Below are 18375 nucleotides of genomic sequence, written 5' to 3'. Positions count from 1 at the left end.
CTTGTTCGCTGGACAAAGTTCGGATTTATAAGATATATATGCTATTATTATTATTATTATTATTATTATTATTATTATTATTATTATTATTATTATTATTATTATTATTATTATTATTATTATTATTATTATTATTATAGATAAAGCAATAAAACAAACTTTCAATTATTATTTTGCATATATTTTTTTTAATTTTACAACGTAATATCCTTTCAGCTAATAGACAAAAATCAAATAAATATAATATTTGTCGTAGGTATATATTGGGTGCTCCAAATAAAACATATGCCGAGTTCCAAGATTGAATTGCAACTAGAAATAAAATCACTCATAGATTCTATTGACTTATATTTCAAAACAGATGCTTCTCAAATTCAAACTGATATAAAGCAACAGAAAAAAGCTGAGGATTTGATTAGACAGCAAAAAGACCTACAAAACTACAAAAATTTATTATTAAAACATCAAAATTTTACTGGTAAGCTAAATGAATTTTTATGTAATTTAATGATTTGCCATAATAACGATTTTTTTAAGTTTGTGGAAAATAAAAAATCAGCCAAATATAATAGAAAACAAATTTTTAACGTTTATGCTAAACTTCGTAAAATACTTCATCAAATCAATAGTTATCCTGAACATGATATAGTCTACCTTGATCTTGATCCTATTTTCGGTGGTGGAATTTTCCAAGTTGTTGACTATGGCTATCGTTTGATCAATGTAGGATTAACATTGGAGGATTTGTGGATTTTAAAATCACAGGATGGCAGCCAATATTATAGCATCGTTGATCCCGATTGTATCTTGAATTACTTAATATGGTTTGATTCTGTTATTAATGGAAATTTTAAAAACATTGGAAATTTTGCTAAATTTAAACACAAAAAAAGCTTAAAATTCAATGGAAACCGTTATAGACCAAACAAAAACGGGGATTTAACACTAGGTGTGTCTAAAAAATTGAAAACATTTACTGTGCAAGGTGTTCACTTAAGCAGAAATATTTTACCTCAACCTTGTAAATTTTTCATTAAATTTGGAAAATGTACCAATTCTAATTGCTCCTTTATACATGATCCAAGCTACATTTCTTTATGTAGATCTTTTTTTATTTCTGGTTATTGTCATCATCAACAAAATTGCAATACGTTGCATTCCGACATTGGAAATGAATATATAGTTCCACATTGTACAAAATATTGGAATGGCGAATGTTTATTTACATATGGGGCAGAATCGAATTTTGCAAATGGAGACAGTCTTCCTCTGATACCCAAAGATCAATGTTGTAAATATATTCATAAGTGTCGAGTGATTCCACAATATCCAAGTTGTAGACAATTTTCTCATTTAGGTTACTGTTACAGAGGACTAAATTGTAAATTTCCGCATCTTTGGGCATGTGCTGATGACCATAGTTTTCGGTGTTGCTTTTTGAAAAACTGCAAATATCCTCATGTGGAAATGAATAGTATTGCCAACAAAAAGAAAAGTGAATCTGGGGGTGTGAATGTTTATGATGAAATATTTGAAGAAAAAACATTGAATTTACTAAAAGTTGATTTCAATGACTTTTTGATACCTTTGGGTTACGGAATGAAAAAGCTAATTTTAAACTTAAGTACGAGTGAACATTGGTATGGATTAAAAAAAAGGGAATTATCACACAATATACCAGATCGAATTTTTAGGAATGCTGATCAAAACTTAGTCATTGAAAAAGAAAATGTTGTTCAGAATAATGGTTTTGCTAATTCGAGCCTAGATTTTTTAAAATTACCTTCATCATCTGAATCTTCTGAATATGAGTTTGATGATGATGATGATTGAGGCCACATAAGTATTTGTATACATTCCTATCTTACAAGTTCGTTTCGTCATAATGATAAAAAAAAAAAAAAGCCCTGTCATTTTTTTTCTCTCTTTTCTTTTTTTGGAAATTTTTTTTTTTTTTTTTTTTTTTGAATTTTTTTTTTTTTTTGTTAAATTAAAAATAAGCATTTTCGTTTTATATAGAAATAATTAATAGTATATAAAAACCTGGTTAGCTTCTTTTTTCAATTAAGAATTTATAATTATTGTTTCATTCCTTTTATTATTCTGCTAATTTTTTTTTTTAGAAAAAATCATAAAAAACCAAACATCAGTAGTGGTTAATACTATCTAAAGATAATATTAATTACCAAATTTTTTATAGAAACCTTAAAATTCTTCTGGTTTTGGTTTACGATTTCTTTCTATTTGCTTTTGGCTACGGCTGCAAGTCTAATTAAAAGGATGAAGTTAATACTGGATCAAAATTGAAGAATAAAATTTACAAACCCATATAGCTGAATGAATTTTGACCACTTCCAAACAAGGTGGGCACAATTTTCATTTCGTTTCCGGTTTCTTAGATCAAAGAGGGTATGGGCAACCATACTTTCGATTCATTTGTTTTAATTTTTTTTTTTTGCCCTTTGGGGTAGAAGATTAAATATTAACGGTTGCGAAGAGGCTTTCTAAATTTTTATAGAATATCTATTCCATAGAATTTAGATTGAGTTGCATGTTATCCAGAGGAAAATTTTTTTTATAAAATATTCTGAGAGTTTGGATTATCTATTGTGCCCTTCTTCGCGATGAGACATTTCATTAGTTTTTCGGAGAGGTGTATTTCCTTTTTTCGACAGCACTAAGTTAACTATCCCGAGAACGCATTGTATGCAGTCTAGTAACTTGTACTTGTAGTTTGTAATTATTTGACTTTGAAAGCTTATGTAGTTGCCATTTCCAAAGAAAGAAAGTAAAAAAAAAAAAATTAATAACTTATATACAAAAACTACTTACAGGTAATTCGGAACAAGTGTTCTGAAAGTTACAAAAAAAAAAGGAGAACATATATACATGTATGTTTTGTATTTTCTTCAATCTTATTATGTATAATGATGTCTCTTTTGCCTTTTTCTTTTAAGAATCAGTCAACCGTAGACTTGAATTTAAAAATAAAAATAAAAAAAAAAACTAATAATAATAACAGAGCGTAGAGAAACCAAGAAAACCATGTCATCATTCTGAGTTAGTTGTAGTGTTGTTATTTTTATTTTCCGCACTATCCTTTCCATTACCTCCTTCTGTTTCTCCAGTTTGTTGGTTTTCTTTCTGCTTTATGTCAATCTCATGCTTTAACCTTTCAGCGGCTCTATAAATCTTAGATTGTAAATAGAAACTTCCACCTTTATTTGCATCATTAATAGAAAATAAATATTCATAATTCTTATTAATTTTGTCCAGGTTGTTTAAATCTTCACGTGGAATATTCAATATTTTGGAACTTTCATCTAATGTTATACCACCAAACTCCCTGACTGCTGAGCCATTTCTTCCTGCAGTAGCACCTTTTGTTGCTGATTGTACTGCTGTTTGTTTATAAGCCTCTGCAAATGCACGACCAAATACTTGGGCACCAGTAATAACCACTTGAAAAAAAGCTTTGTATGACATCACTTTCCAATTAATTAATTAATTTTTTTTTTTTTTTTTTTTTTACCCTTTAAAAATAAAACAAATGCAGAAAAGTTGTATATAGATGTTAAAGGATAATTTGATTAGGTCCCTTTGTAATATATTGGCTTCAACTTTTATGATATTTGTGTACGTTTTAATGGAAATAACGTTGCTTAGGAGAAAAAGGACATTCAAGCAGAAAAAGCAAAATTAAAAAAAAAAAAAAAATATGAAAATGTAAAAATATGAAAATATGAAAATATGAAAATATGAAAATATGAAAATAATAATAACCCGAGATACGCATTTTCGTGGTTCTCGGCATGTAAATATAAATCCATGCGACGGACAGAATACAGCATGCTGGACAGCGGCAAATCATTTGTCCATTCGGAGTTGCGCAATAATCCAACAGAAATCCACTCTTACTTCCCCAAAAATTCGATTCGCGTACATTTAAAGCTGCATTGACATTTTTAACATTTTATTCTTAATTAAACTCTTTAAGTTTACACATATTATCAAGTTAAATTTTAAGTATACATACATTATTTATTAATTCACTTACATTACATAGTTCAGTTGTTTTATTTAAAAAAAAAAAAAAAGAAAAAAAAATTAAAAAATAAAAAATAAAAAATAAAAAATAAAATAAAAAATAAAAGTTTATAGCGGCTTTTGCTTTTTCTTATAATCAGCTAGAGACAATTTCTTTTTTTTATTTTCGTTTTCATCAAAGGGCTTACCTGACAAATTCTCCAAAGCAGTAGAAGATAAAGATGTTTTGCCTATATTAGATGTAGGCATATGTAAATTAACAGTAGCCAATTTATTATGAGCAGCAACCATCGGACTCTTTAAATTACCCCCAGTAAGACCATTATCACCGTTAATATCCTTAACATCATTGTGTTTAATACCATCCATTTTATTAGCTCCAGATGTTGATAAAAAATTATTCTCGTCAACTAGATGAGTTTCATCGCCATTAACATGTACAACATCTTGAACTAACCCAGGCACTGATGTTCCATGGTAGTTCGTCAAGGAACCAATTCTGTCGGCAGAAGAAGATAATAGCAGCAAATTTTCGACATTAGGCTCTGCAGATAAAGCTAATGCAGGAGTTTTGCCTATAGCAGTTGAAGTACCACTACTACCAGCGGAGTTACTAACAGAACTATTGCCAGCTGCCGCTAACAGTGGTATTTGTAAGACTCCATCTCTTAATGGTATTGGTACAGGCAATTTATCCAAACTCTTTACATCGTCTTCATTGTATAAATTATTTAATTGCACGCCTGAACTTCTAGGAATACCATGTTTCAAATAATTAATTGACCGACGATGGCCATCGTTATGATGATGTGTCTGTAGCTGGGTAATATTTGGACCAACTGTCATAGTAGAGGATGTCATTGTAGGTGCCGTACTAGTTCTGGCAGTGGCAGATGACTTGAATCTTAATTTAAAAGGTTTAATGCTAATGGGACTCTTGAACTCTTCCTCCGTATTATCTTTACCATCGGCACTAGCAACAACGGTACCATCTTTATCACCATTATTCATGGCCCCGGAAGAAGTTACAACCTCGTTATTACTCCTACCAAATTTGCCAGTATCAATGTTTTCTGAATTTTGCAATAAAATATAATCGTTTTTTTGTTCTCTAAAAGTGGCCAAAACTTTATCTGCCCTGGCCGCATTAGTTATAGTAAAATATGCCAATCTAGATAATATTGAAGTTTGCTTGGGCTCCCTATTTTTCTTTTTAAGCATGATTTCATTCAATTTATATCTATTATTCATTTTGCCCTTTATAGATTTAATCAAATGTTGGTAATATTTCTTGACCATGTGCAAATAACAATTTTTGCTATTTTTGCACGCACAGTTGCATGCACCTAATATAGAATCAATGCAATTAACCAAGTAACATCTGTCTTCTTCGGATAAATCCTGTATTTTCTTTACAGCGTCCTCATCAACCTGGCTATCCTTGTTTGTATCTAATTCACTACAAACAGTATTATGGTTTTTAATCAATTTCCAAATAGGGTGAGCTAAATCCCAACCCCAGTGAATGCATAGTTCTTCGCCATATTCTATCCTTTTCAAAGCACGCAAAACAAATTTTACTTGATTACCGACAACTATAGTGGATAATTCTACATTTGGATAGCAACTTTTTCTTAAATAACGGATGTCATTACCGGCCAAACGACCATCTATATAAATAGGCCAATGTGGATGAAACATTACTTTGGGTTTCGCTACCCCCCATAATTTGTAATGATTTCTTGAATCTTCAATGTATTTCCTTTGAAAATCTATATGTCCCAAAACCTCGTGGATATATTCATTTGCTTCTGACGTATCATCCTTATAAAAAACACCTAACTTAGTGATCCCACTAAATTGACGATCTTCTTTATAAGGTTTAACTTCTATTGCCTTATTTATAAAATGTTTTACAGGAATCACCCAATCGTCGTCACTATGTGAATTAACAAACATTCCTACATATTTGTCCAAATACTCATTTTCCTTCAATGGATAATAAACACCCGCATATGAATCCTTTGAATTTTTAAACTTATGTTTAGCAGTGCTGCTATTATCATCAGATAAGCTATTCTCTATTCCAGATGCCCCTTCCTTGTTAGTGTTGTTTTCCGTATTGGTACTTGCGGTAGAGTTATTCCCTCTTCTTTTTTTCCTTGCCTTATTTATTCTATCTGTCTGCAACTTTTTTGCCTTTTTAACATTAATATTAGTCCGAGGCGAACAGACATTACAGAAATAGGTGTTAGGAACAGCATCTATAGAATGAATGTCATAACAAACTGCATGTGCCCACCTGAAACAACTATCACATTGAATAGTAAAGCCATCATCTTCATCTATTCCACAAATACACGTGATGATCCCACTATCTGGATCAACTTTATAATTTTCAATATCCTTTTTTTTATTTGTGGTATTTGTTATTTTGGGGCTATTCTCTGATGCAGTGCCGCTGCTCATGCTAGAATGATTTCTTTTTAGTGGGAATGGCACAATAGCTGCTGCTGCCAATGCTGCTGCTGCAACTTTTCCTTTATTACCCTTTTCAACTGTATTGCTGCTTGTGCTACTGGGTGAACTGGTAGTACTATTTATGTGTTGTTTATTGTTAGTGTTGGTGATACTATTATTACTATGCGTTCTATTCATCGTCGTGTTTCCTTCAACAACATCTCTTTTGTCACTTTTTTTATTATTTGCGGACATTGTAGTATTTATGTTTAGTTGATCTTTTTAATTCTTTGATATAAATAAAATGGAGAAGATAAAAAGGAAGCTATGATTATATGAAGATGTTGAGTATAAAAATATGAAAAAAGGAAGATGTAATTTTAATGTTGACAATAAATGATCCAATATGGAAAAGTGGAAGTAATAATAATAAAAAAAAAAAAAAGAATATGAACAGGAACTATTAGACTTAGAATGAGAAAGTAAATGTATTGAAAAAAAAAAAAAAAAAAAGAAAAAAAAATGAAATAAAGAATGAAATAAATAGAAGAATTAGAAGAATGTGAAAAGTAGTATGTATATATATAATATATATATGTATATTAATGTACTTGTCGTTGGTTTAACAAATCATATCTTATGGATTGTTTCAAAATAGTGAGAAGGTAAATCACCAAGAAGGGTTCAACAAATTGGTTAAAAGAAAGTAATAATGATAATAAGGAGAAGAAAAGAGAGAGAGAGAAGCAGCTTGTAAAAAAACACTTAAAAACGATTAAAAACGATTAAAAACGAAATAAAAATATTATATACACGAACACAAACAGATTGGAAAAAAAAAAAAGAAAAAAAGAAAAAAAAAAACACAGAAATTTATGTATTTTTGTCGGTTTAAAACGATATTTTTATCTTTCAGCTCTGGCAATTTGCGAAAAAGAGAAATTTGAAATAGTGCAAACTGTAAAAGCGCGTACACAAATTATACGTGTGGTGGTGTTTGGGTGTATGCGTTTATTACTATAAGATATTAACATCCTTTATGATTCAATTATCCTTATTCCATATTTAATATGTAGATCGTTTATAGTTTTCTTTTTTATATTAAAGAGAATGTTATTTTCAAGCAAGGTGCAACTTATACTTTTAAGAGCACATTTTCTATTCTCTAACACTTGCTTTTTTTTTTATTTTTATGAAACCAAAAATAAATCCTTTGATCATCCATCTACCATCGTTTATAAAACAATTTAAAAAAAAAAAAGAAAATCGTAGCCAGTTATCAAAAATCACGTTTAAAAAAAAACAAAAAAAAAAAAGAAAGAAAATCTGTTATAAACGAAAAACACTATGAGAGTGAGATATCGGTTTTAAATAACTGCATCCGTATTTGCGGTATGTATGTTGAATAATTGATATAAAGATATCTTACATATATTTGTTCTAAAGATAACATGGTTCACGTATCTAACCTTGTGAATGCCCAGCTAAAAAATGAAAAGTTGATTTGTCAAAATACAACCTTTGTATAAACTAAATAAATTCATATACAAAAAAAGATTAAATTTAAATAAAGATAAATCATCGTATGTATAAAAGTCAGAAACGGCATTTTTTCTGTCAAAATAAATTATTTCAAAATGTATTAGAATTTTTTTTTTTTTTTTACGGATTTTTTTACGGTTTTTTTTTTTTTTTTTTTTTTTTAATTTTTTTACTATATATCTTTGTATAAGATATATGGCCCCACACCCCCTTCATTCTCTCCTCCGTTTACAAATTGACCCAGTCTAAATTGTCTATAGCAATGTTATTTTGTTCAACTCTCCATTCCAAAACACTAGGCCAATTAACATCAATAGTCTGATATAAACTAGTTTCTTGATTTCCACCTAAAACATTGCTACTCTTGAACCCCCATTTTTTAACTAACATTTCGTTTAATTCACCTGTAATTCTTTGTGTAACATACTTCCCAATATTCGGCAAAAATTTGTAAGCATGGCCGGAATCACCACAACATACAAAACAATTTGAAATACCTTGTTCTAAAAGTTCGTCAATGATAAAGTCGGAATCGCTAGTATCACTAATCCAACAAATCTTACCGTCAATAATTTTTTTGTACGCTAAATCTGGCAAGTATTTCAATAATATCGTTTTGATATCTTTAATGCTACTTGAGGGCAATTTGTGTTGGTAATTTTGACCATATTTAGGTAAATAGCATTCACTTTTATCATCAAAGGTCGAACTAGCACATGCACATATTTTTAAAATTTTAGTTTCTGAATCAGGCGGGAAAAAATAACCTAATGTTGAATCAAAAACTATTGGCATTTTCCTATATTTTTGGAATTCTTCATCTGTTAATTTAATGTGGCCCACATATAGCCCTGTAGCTCTAATTTCATTTCCCATGTATTTTTTAGGTATAACACTTCCTGTATTAGCACCACAACATATGACTACTTTTTTCCCAACAAATTTTTCATGCTTCTCAGTGCGAACTTCCACAAAAGCCTCATTATTATTGACAACTGATTGAACCTCATCTATTCCATCGTTCAGATGAAATGCAACTTTATCCTGTTTATGTTTTAACAGATAATTATACACGTTTTCTAAAGATTTGGCAGCATAACCTAACCCACAATCACTATTAAACCTAAACTTAGCGTCGCTAGGCCTATTATTATTTTCACTTGCATTAATATTGCTATTAGCCATCGTAAATATATTACTGAATTTCCCATTAATGCTAATATCAGTATATAACTTCTCTGCGCCATGTAGTTTATTATATTTCTTGGATTGTAACAATTTCAGACAGTCAAGTTCAAAACCATACCTAGGATTATCAATCGGTGGAACAACGGTTATTCTACCGCATTTATTATAGCATTGGTTGAATATCGGTTGATTTTGGTTATCCCAATACTCCTCAATAGCTTCAATAATTAAATCCACATATGTTTCATCTGTATATTCCATTCGAATAATTTTATTAAAATCATTGGCCGCTGAGATTGGTGATGGAATATCATACTTATCTATTACCAATATTGAAGAAAAGGAGGAATGTTGTGAAGCATGATAAGCTGTTGACAAACCAAATACACCTGCACCTACAATAATTAAATCATAAATCATAGTTGTTTTTTTTTTTTTTATTTTTTATTTTTTTTAAGACTATACATTTTGGTTTAAAATATTTAAATTTTAAAGTCTAATGTGTATATATGACCAGGGAAAGATAGAAGAATGCAGAGAAGCCAAAAAAAAAAAAAAAAAAAAAAAAAAACATATATATATAATGATAAATACAAAATTAAGTAAGATAAAAACGGACTTAAGAAACCTGTAGATAACGAAAATATTTTTACTAAATAACTTTTCGGAATGATTTTTCGTTTATTAAGAGAGTAACTTACCGTATAAATGGACTCCGGACATTAAAGAATACAAGGTATGACAATTGGATGTTATTTAGCAAAGACATCTACGCACACAAATCAAAGATTAAAGAAAAAAAAATTTTATATAAAAAAAACTTTTCCCAATTGTAAATATCTCATATACATTATCCAGGAAAGGAGTAAAATTAAATAAAGTACAAATTAATCTATGGCAAGGGGGAAAAAATAACGATTTTTATTTTTACTATAGCTTCATTGAAAAAAGTTATGGAAGTTTACCAACATAAAATCACTTTTCTTGGTCTTGTTTGATTTGTATCAAGCTAAATAAAATTGCATAAACAATCTACATACTATTATATATGAATGACATATAGATTGGGGTTTATCAAAGATGGGTGGGAGAATTGAAGTCATTATAAGCCAATTAAAATTAAGTAAAAAAAAAAAAAAAAAAAAATGAAAATAAAATAAAACTGAATAAATTAATAATATATATGTTTTTTTTTTTTTTTTTTTTTTTTTTTTCATTTTTAATATTATCCTAATCATAAACTTTCATCATGGTTATATTATTCCGTCTAGAAGAACTGATACCAGCCAGTCTTGGATTGTTTTTACTGTTGATAGTAGTGCTTTTATTCATGATGTCTCCAATGGAAATATCGCCATCATTCATAGTATTATTATCAACACCATTGTTATCATTAGTATAACCACTACCACTTTTATCATCAGAATTATTGTATTTAAAAAAATCGAGCATCAGTGGAACATGTATCGTTGTCTGTTTTTTAGCTTCGCTGCCCATATTAATATTATGGTCATAAATATAATTAGAATCGTTGTTAGTAGCAGATAATTCAGTCGACCCCTTATTATCATCTATTGTATTACATAATTCACTGTAAACGTTAATAAAACTATCATCTGAATCAGATCCAACATCATAAAAATGTTCTCTTTCTAACTGGGCCTTAGCAATGGTGTTACCATCATCTTTATTTAAGTTTAGCACGTTCCCAATAACTTCATCTGAATCCTTAAAAGCTTGTTTCATACTAATATCCTCATCTTTTTTGCCTTCACTGTCTACATCATAACTTTCTGATACGTCTTGGTTGTTATAAGTACCACCAATGGTGTTATTGCCAGAATTTTCCTCTAATAATCTGTTTATCTGTCTAGAAGTTTCAATCGATTCATCTATGACATCCTCTTCAAAACTTTTGCTATCCTCCCGATCTATTTCATCGCCTTCTGGGTTGATAGAAAAGTTTTCTAAATCATAAAAGTTGGAACAATCTTTTTTGCCCCTTGATGGTATGTGTTTATAACTTTTGCTTTGTTTTTCGGAACCTATGACTTCTTGCAACATTTCTTGTAAAGATAGTTGGTTATGCTTAACGTTAGAGCTGTTTTTCTCGAGGCATTTTGAACTATGAGAGGGAGTAGTGACAAAATCATCACCCATCGATATGTTGCTGTTGCTGTTATTGCCACAACAAATATTCTGAATTAAAACATCATTGGTATTCAAAACTACCTTCGAAGGTGTTTCATATGCAGAATTTTGCATTGGGTAATTATTTGGATTACCATTTATTTTTTGAATGATATTTTCATCATTATCCATATTCATCTGTGCAGTAGCATTACGAGTATTGACAATACCTTTCATCAAATTTGTACAAGTTGGTAAAAATTGTATAGGTCCTGTGGGTTGTAATCCATTTTTTTTTGCTCTGGTGCCTTTACTGTTAACTGTATTGGTAATTTCCAAGCCTGCGAATTTACTTGATTTTTCAGAGTTGTTAATCACAATGATATCCTGTGCATATGTTGTTGAATGTAAGTGTTCTAAATGTTCTTTTTGAGCAACTGTATTTCTAAAATATGGGGAACAACACAATTCTTCAACAGTGGCTCGAATATCCGGATTCCATGTTAGACATTTTTTAACAACATCACATAAATCTTGTAAAATATTATTACCAATTTTTTTTTCGATATCAATACCTTCAACATATGGAAATTTTAGCCCCAATTTTGCCAGCAATAAGGAGGCCTCTTCCCATATACCACCGTGTGGAAAATAATGATTTTCCTTGTTTTTCATTGTCAAAAATGGAGTACCTAGCACTTCCAAAATCCTCCATGTTTGGTCCAATTCATCAGAACCTGGGAATAAGGGTTTTAACGTAACAACCTCCACAATAACACATCCAAAAGCCCAAATATCAACAGGTTTGCCATACACGTTTTTTCTTAATAATATTTCAGGAGATCTATACCATCTGGTAGAAACATATGTAGTATACTGATTCCTGTTGTGAATTTCCCTAGCTAAGCCATAATCTGCAATTTTAACAATATAATTTTCCTGCACAGGATTTTTAAATAGCCATTCTTTAGAGTAATATTTTGGTGAGCAACTAACCAAGATATTCTCTGGTTTAATATCTCTGTGGAAAAACTCGTATTTGTGTATATGATGGATACCAGCCAATATTTGAGATAAAATAGATTTTAAAGTAGGCAAGGAAAATAGCCTGTGTTTTCTAGCCTTCATTAACTGATATAAATTCTGATCCATATATTCCATAACAATGTGCAATTTATAAGATTGATCATCTATGAAAACTTCGAAAATACTCATTAAATTCCTATGACTTGGTAATTTAAAAATAAATTTGATCTCTCTTACCCTAGTATAATCTTGTAAAGTATTTAATTTGGTCATCATGGTTTTGATAGCAACCAAACCAATTTTCCTATTGTAATAATTTTCATGTTGATAATTTGGCAAATATTTTTCAGAATGATCTAACATTGTGTCCTCAAAATAAGGAAATTCATCAACGTTATGGACCGACTTAGCTAAAGTTACTGAACCAAAGCTACCAGTTCCTAATTCAGAAATACACTTATAGTTATCAACAAAGTGTTTCAAAGGCATAAAAAAAGGTGGGTTGTTAACATCAGGTGGTGGTTGTTCCTGTTGTATTATTGTATTAGCATCTGAATTTTGTTTAATAGCATATTCTTGAGTAGAGGCACTTTGGAATTTCATTATTATTAGTATGTGTTGTTGATTTTATATAAGAGGCGATTTGATAAATATAATGATGAACCAGTATCAAAATATTGAGTTAATTTTTATGTAGTTTGTTAATCAAACACAATGAAAACCAATTTTTCTAAAAAAAAAAAAAAAAAAAAAAAGAAGAAATAAAAAAAGATTTTAAAGTAGGAAAAGAAAATAATATAATTTTGATTTATATACTTTATATATATATTTATTCCTTTCATAATAAAAATAAAAGTGCAGATTAATTATCTATAGTAACATTGAATATCCATATGTAGATAACTTTATAGTAAATCAGACTTAAATTAAAGTATGATAGATACATGTCCTATAAAAAATTTAAAATAAAAAAAAATAAAATAAAATAAAAAGGAGCATAATGTCTGTGTAAAGTATAAAATTGTCCTTGGTACACAAAATGGAGGTTCTATTTAACATTTCCGTTCCCCCAAATAATTCCTCTATTAACAAGAGTAATAAATTAGCCGCCCAGCTTTTTCTATTGTTCGGAGTGATAAGATTATAATTTTATATAGGCTGCTACATTCTCGGCGGCTAATTTTCTTATGCTCACATAAGAACAGTAATAAGATAACATGTATATATATTTTATCACAGCCCTTTATGTTATTCAGCTTTTTATTTTGTTATTTTTGATTGCAAAGTTTAATTAAATCCAAAAAAAGACACATAATTGTTTAATTATTTACGAGCGGGGATAAAATGTTGTTGGGGTTTTGTGTCTTTTCTCATCCATTTTTTTTCTAAGATATTTTCTCCAAAAATTTGAAAATGAATGTAAAAAAAAAAAAAATTTTTTTTTAATACATGGAAGATAATAATAATATAGCCGAATAAAAAAATGAAATATTCAAAATCTGATGATAAAAATAGATATCCAAAAAGGGGAAAAAACTTATTTTTTTTTTTTTTTTGTTCTGTTTTACAATTGAATCATTTAATTTCTTACCCTTAAAAAAAAAGGATGTAAGACCGATTTATCTTGCAAATATAAAATAAAAGATTATTACTATGTCATATTATCCATGAGAACATTTCTGTCTTTTTTTTTTTTTCTTAAAAAATGATAAAATAAATTAAGCAGTACGTTTGTTAGTTTTAATCTGAGTAAAATGCTTGACTGTTTATGATATGTTTCACATTAGAATTATGTATTCAGTACTAAAATTATTGATTACTGTAATTTTGTCCTTTAATACGAGACTATCATGAGAGCAGTGGCTCTAGAGAATATTGATATTGTTACATAATCTATTGTTCTGATTTATAAGACACTTCTTACACCCGAACAAATCCCGTACAGTAGTGCTGTGGCGATCCATTTCAAAAAAAAAATAATTTCTAGAATTCCGATTCTTCGCTTTTTTTTTTTTTTTTTTTTTTTTTTTTTTATAATCTTCCGTAATTACGTAATGCACCACACTTGAAAGAAAAAAAAAAAAAAAAAAGAAACAAAAAGATACGTATAAATGTTATCGACAATATTAGTAACTATCAAAATGAATATACCTTTTGATTTTATTGTCAAAATAAATGCTAAAATTAGAATTTTTACTCATAACCTGCAATATGTTTTTTTCGTGGAAATAATTCACTAATAACATCAACTTTTTTTTTTTTTTTTTTTTTTTAAAAAAAAAATAAATCTGAACTGTATAATATAATATAAATATATATAAGGAGAAAAAAAAAGTACAGATATCGATTAAGAAAAGAAAGAAAAAAAATTTTTAGAAATAAACCTCTTTCTTTTCTTTTTTTTCTTTTTTTCTTAATATAAACCTTTAGACATATTCTAGTATTAATACAATCAAGTATTTAACCCTTTCTAAATTCTGATTTCTGTTATATTGTACACTTAAGCCTATAACGTCACAGAAAATATATACATAAGAAAATTACAACCGTAAAAGATATTATATAAAAACATGTCATCTACTTATAAATTTTCCAAAAATAAAAAGAAAGGAATTTATAGACCCTCGTTCAAATCTAATAAAAATGCTACAGAGAATTTAAAAGACAATAGTAATAGTACAAATTCTAGCAAATCTGATCTCTCTAATGAAGCCACTGAAACTAATAACATTAATATGAGCAATAGCGCCAGCCAATTGCCTATTTTTAAAAGTAATCGATTGAAAGCGGTGCAAAACAATCCTTTTTCATCGGCCAACATAAGTACTGCTGCACATAGCAATGGTGTTGATAATAATGATGAGCAAAACGGAATTAATCAAGGCATCGATATAATTGAAAAAGATGCAGTAAACACAATGCTAAACAACAACCATTTAGAACGCACTTCTCTTGAAAGTGAAAATAACCATGACGCTGCTGAACACTCAAATATGGCGTCACAACAGATATTTAGTTCTGATAAACTTCAGGATTATTATAATAATAAGAAAAGAAATATTTTAAAAAATCAGGGTGATGGTAGTTATGATAATGATAATCAGAACTACAAAGATTCGGATGATAATGCCAAAGAAGAAGAAGAAGAAGAAGAAATATCTAATCAATTAAAAACAAATAACAATCAAGACTATTATGATAATGAAAAATCAGAGTATAATATGAGAGTCAGTAAACGTGATGCTAACAAATACCAGGATGATGGTAAAAGAAATTCTTATTCTTCCTATTCTTATTCCACTACTAATTCAAGCTCCTCAGCAGATAATGCCAAAGATGCCCAAAACATGAATAAAGACGATGATACAGAAGAAAATAAAATTGACCATTTTAAACAATTCTTCCATAGAAGAAACACTATAAAGGCAAAGGAGCCTAATCCAACTAATTCCAAAGAATACGACCATGGAAACAGTGGCGCAGACGAGGAAGAAACTGACGGAATTTCCAAATTTTTTAATAATACATTTGGATCAAATGGGCTCGTTCCGTTTTTGAATAATAATTCTAATGAAAAAAGTACAGATAGAGAAGACTTGGGTAATTCTGATGAAATTGAAAACGGCATCCCCTTAGATGATATCAAAAATACAGCACAGAATATTGTTAAAACGCACTTGGCTTTGAATAATGACTCTAGTCAGGACCATCGTCAACATTCAGTCTCCAGTTCAGCAGTTACCAACGATGATAGCAACGTTAGTGGCACAGAAACTGATGTTTACGATAATATTGCTTCTCCGCATACCACAGCTTATGATGGGAATACATTAAATAATTCAATTACTAATAATGACTCTGCTTTTTTTGTTAATAACGCTCAAAGGTATGATAATGAAAATTTGGATGATGATTATGATATGTTGCTAGGTAATGATTCCTACATTGAGAGACCCAAAAAAGTAAGAGGGGGGATTTTAGGTTCCTTATTAAAATTGTACCAGCAAGAGGAAGGGAGTTTGAAATCAGAACTTTCCTTAAATTCACAAAAACATCAAACACCTAGTGCTTCAGAAGACGAAGGACAAGAGATACCAGAAAACCTGAAGAAACGGGGTAAAATCACTTTCAAGACACCATATCTGAAAAAAAGAAGGAATCTTCAACAGCAAACAATTAGTGAAGAAGATCATCCAAATGGTGAACTACCAAAATTTAAATCTGCAAGACCTAAATATTCAAAGATTAGGCCAAGCAAATTAAAAAAGAAAATGTTGGCCGAAGCTAGAATCACAGTCCACATCGCAGATCTATTGCAGAGACAGCGTTTTATTTTGCGTATGTGTAAGGCTTTGATGCTTTATGGTGCACCAACCCATAGATTAGAAGAATATATGATCATGACATCGAGAGTTTTGGAGATTGACGGCCAGTTTCTATATGTTCCTGGCTGCATGATTGTCTCTTTTGGTGACGCCACAACTAGAACATCAGAGGTTCAATTGGTTAGATGTAATCAGGGTTTAAATTTATGGAAATTACACAAAGTCCATTCAATCTACAAGCAAGTAGTTCATGATTTACTAGGAGTAGCAGAAGCAAATTTTGCCATTGATTCAATTTTATCAGAAAAAAACTTATATCCGCCCTGGATTTGTGTTTTGCTTTATGGTATTGCGTCGGCCATGGTCACTCCATTTTCATTTGGTGGTGATTGGATCAATTTGGCCATTTCATTTTTCATTGGTAGCTGTGTTGGGTTTCTTCAGTTCGTTGTTTCACAGAGATCTTTTCTTTATTCTAATGTTTTTGAAGTCACTGCTTCTATTGTGGTTAGCTTCTGCGGTAGAGCATTGGGTTCAATTCCCAAATCAAACATATGTTTTGGTGCAGTGGTACAAGGTTCTTTAGCATTGATTTTACCAGGTTATATTATTTTGTGTGGTTCTTTAGAGTTGCAGAGCAGAAATTTAGTTGCTGGATCTGTTAGAATGTTCTATGCCATTATCTATTCTTTGTTTTTAGGTTTTGGTATTACTTTGGGCGCAGCGTTATTCGGCTGGCTATATAAGGGTGCTAGTAATGAAACTACCTGTTCTAAAAACGTTAGTGATTGGTATAGATTTTTGTTTGTTCCAATGTTTTCTATATGTTTAGGTTTGATTAATCAAGCAAGATGGATTCAGTTACCTGTAATGACCCTGATCTCCTGTACCGGGTATGTGGTCACGTATTGGTCCGGTAAACACTTTAGCAATGCAACTGAGTTTACTTCTGCCATGGCTGCTTTTGTCATTGGTATTTTGGGTAATTTGTATTCGAGAGTCTTCAAAGGGTTAGCTGTATCTGCTATATTGCCAGCAATTTTTGTTCAAGTGCCAAGTGGTATTGCTTCTAAAAGCTCTTTATTAAGCGGTGTTCAAGTAGCAAATAACATTGTTAACAGTACAAGTAGTGCCGCAAATGAAAGTGATTTAAGTTCCTCTATGTCCTTTGGTGTCACAATGATTGAAGTTTCTATTGGTATTTCTGTTGGCTTGTTTGCTAGCACTTTAGTTGTATATCCTTTTGGCAAGAAAAGAACGGGATTGTTTACACTATAGATGTTGTTCCCTTTTTTTTTTTTTTTTTTTTTCCTTATCTTGTGTATATTAGTGTTTCAAATATATAAAAATATTTGTAATAAATTTATTTTATCCTATCTATTTGATAAATAGTTAAAACCTTGCTATAAGTAGTAATTGCAGTATGAAAAAAAAAAAAAAAAAAAAACCCTTGTAAAAACTAGAAACTCATTTATTGTTTAGTCTAATTTTCCAACTACCGCAGCAATGTAATTTTTTTTAGATAACAATTATCAAGTTATTAAGTTTGATACTTTTTTGAAGCAAGTTGTGAAGCCTAATTTTTCAAATGCGTTATAAAGCAAAAAATAAAAAAAAAAAAAAAAATTTTTTTCACGTTTCTTTTTTCCTTTTTTTC

The 18375-nt window shown here is 29.7% G+C and overlaps 6 protein-coding genes and 1 non-coding gene across 7 annotated transcripts; 3 read left to right on the top strand and 4 right to left on the bottom strand.

Annotated features, from left to right (window-relative positions):
• Positions 1–285: 285 nt before the first annotated feature.
• Positions 286–1833, top strand: SCDLUD_003656 (uncharacterized protein; the record flags this gene model as incomplete). The annotated part of the gene is made up of 1 exon (XM_046078196.1): positions 286–1833. The coding sequence occupies one exon, from the start codon at positions 286–288 to the stop codon at positions 1831–1833; it is 1548 nt and encodes a 515-aa protein (XP_045934592.1).
• A 309-nt stretch (positions 1834–2142) lies between these two features.
• SCDLUD_003655 lies at positions 2143–2438 on the top strand. Its single transcript, XR_006829227.1, has one exon. It is a non-coding gene; the product is annotated as a snR37 (small nucleolar RNA).
• Positions 2439–3051: 613 nt separating this feature from the next.
• Positions 3052–3486, bottom strand: PAM16 (import motor complex subunit PAM16; the record flags this gene model as incomplete). The annotated part of the gene is made up of 1 exon (XM_046078195.1): positions 3052–3486. One exon carries the CDS (start codon positions 3484–3486, stop codon positions 3052–3054), a length of 435 nt encoding a protein of 144 aa, XP_045934591.1.
• A 669-nt stretch (positions 3487–4155) lies between these two features.
• SCDLUD_003653 (uncharacterized protein) lies at positions 4156–6762 on the bottom strand (the record flags this gene model as incomplete). The annotated part of the gene is made up of 1 exon (XM_046078194.1): positions 4156–6762. The coding sequence occupies one exon, from the start codon at positions 6760–6762 to the stop codon at positions 4156–4158; it is 2607 nt and encodes an 868-aa protein (XP_045934590.1).
• Positions 6763–8277: 1515 nt separating this feature from the next.
• On the bottom strand, positions 8278–9657 carry SCDLUD_003652 (FAD-dependent oxidoreductase; the record flags this gene model as incomplete). The annotated part of the gene is made up of 1 exon (XM_046076683.1): positions 8278–9657. One exon carries the CDS (start codon positions 9655–9657, stop codon positions 8278–8280), a length of 1380 nt encoding a protein of 459 aa, XP_045934589.1.
• An 810-nt stretch (positions 9658–10467) lies between these two features.
• On the bottom strand, positions 10468–12996 carry IME2 (protein kinase IME2; the record flags this gene model as incomplete). The annotated part of the gene is made up of 1 exon (XM_046078193.1): positions 10468–12996. The coding sequence occupies one exon, from the start codon at positions 12994–12996 to the stop codon at positions 10468–10470; it is 2529 nt and encodes an 842-aa protein (XP_045934588.1).
• A 1967-nt stretch (positions 12997–14963) lies between these two features.
• PRM10 (pheromone-regulated protein PRM10) lies at positions 14964–17996 on the top strand (the record flags this gene model as incomplete). The annotated part of the gene is made up of 1 exon (XM_046078192.1): positions 14964–17996. One exon carries the CDS (start codon positions 14964–14966, stop codon positions 17994–17996), a length of 3033 nt encoding a protein of 1010 aa, XP_045934587.1.
• Between the last annotated feature and the right edge of the window lie 379 nt (positions 17997–18375).

This window comes from Saccharomycodes ludwigii, chromosome IV (genome assembly GCF_020623625.1).
Source record: "Saccharomycodes ludwigii strain NBRC 1722 chromosome IV, whole genome shotgun sequence".
Taxonomy (NCBI): Eukaryota; Fungi; Ascomycota; class Saccharomycetes; order Saccharomycodales; family Saccharomycodaceae; genus Saccharomycodes; species Saccharomycodes ludwigii.
The sequence above is the reverse complement of the archived record's forward strand: the minus strand, read 5'-3'. Positions and strand labels throughout refer to the sequence as shown.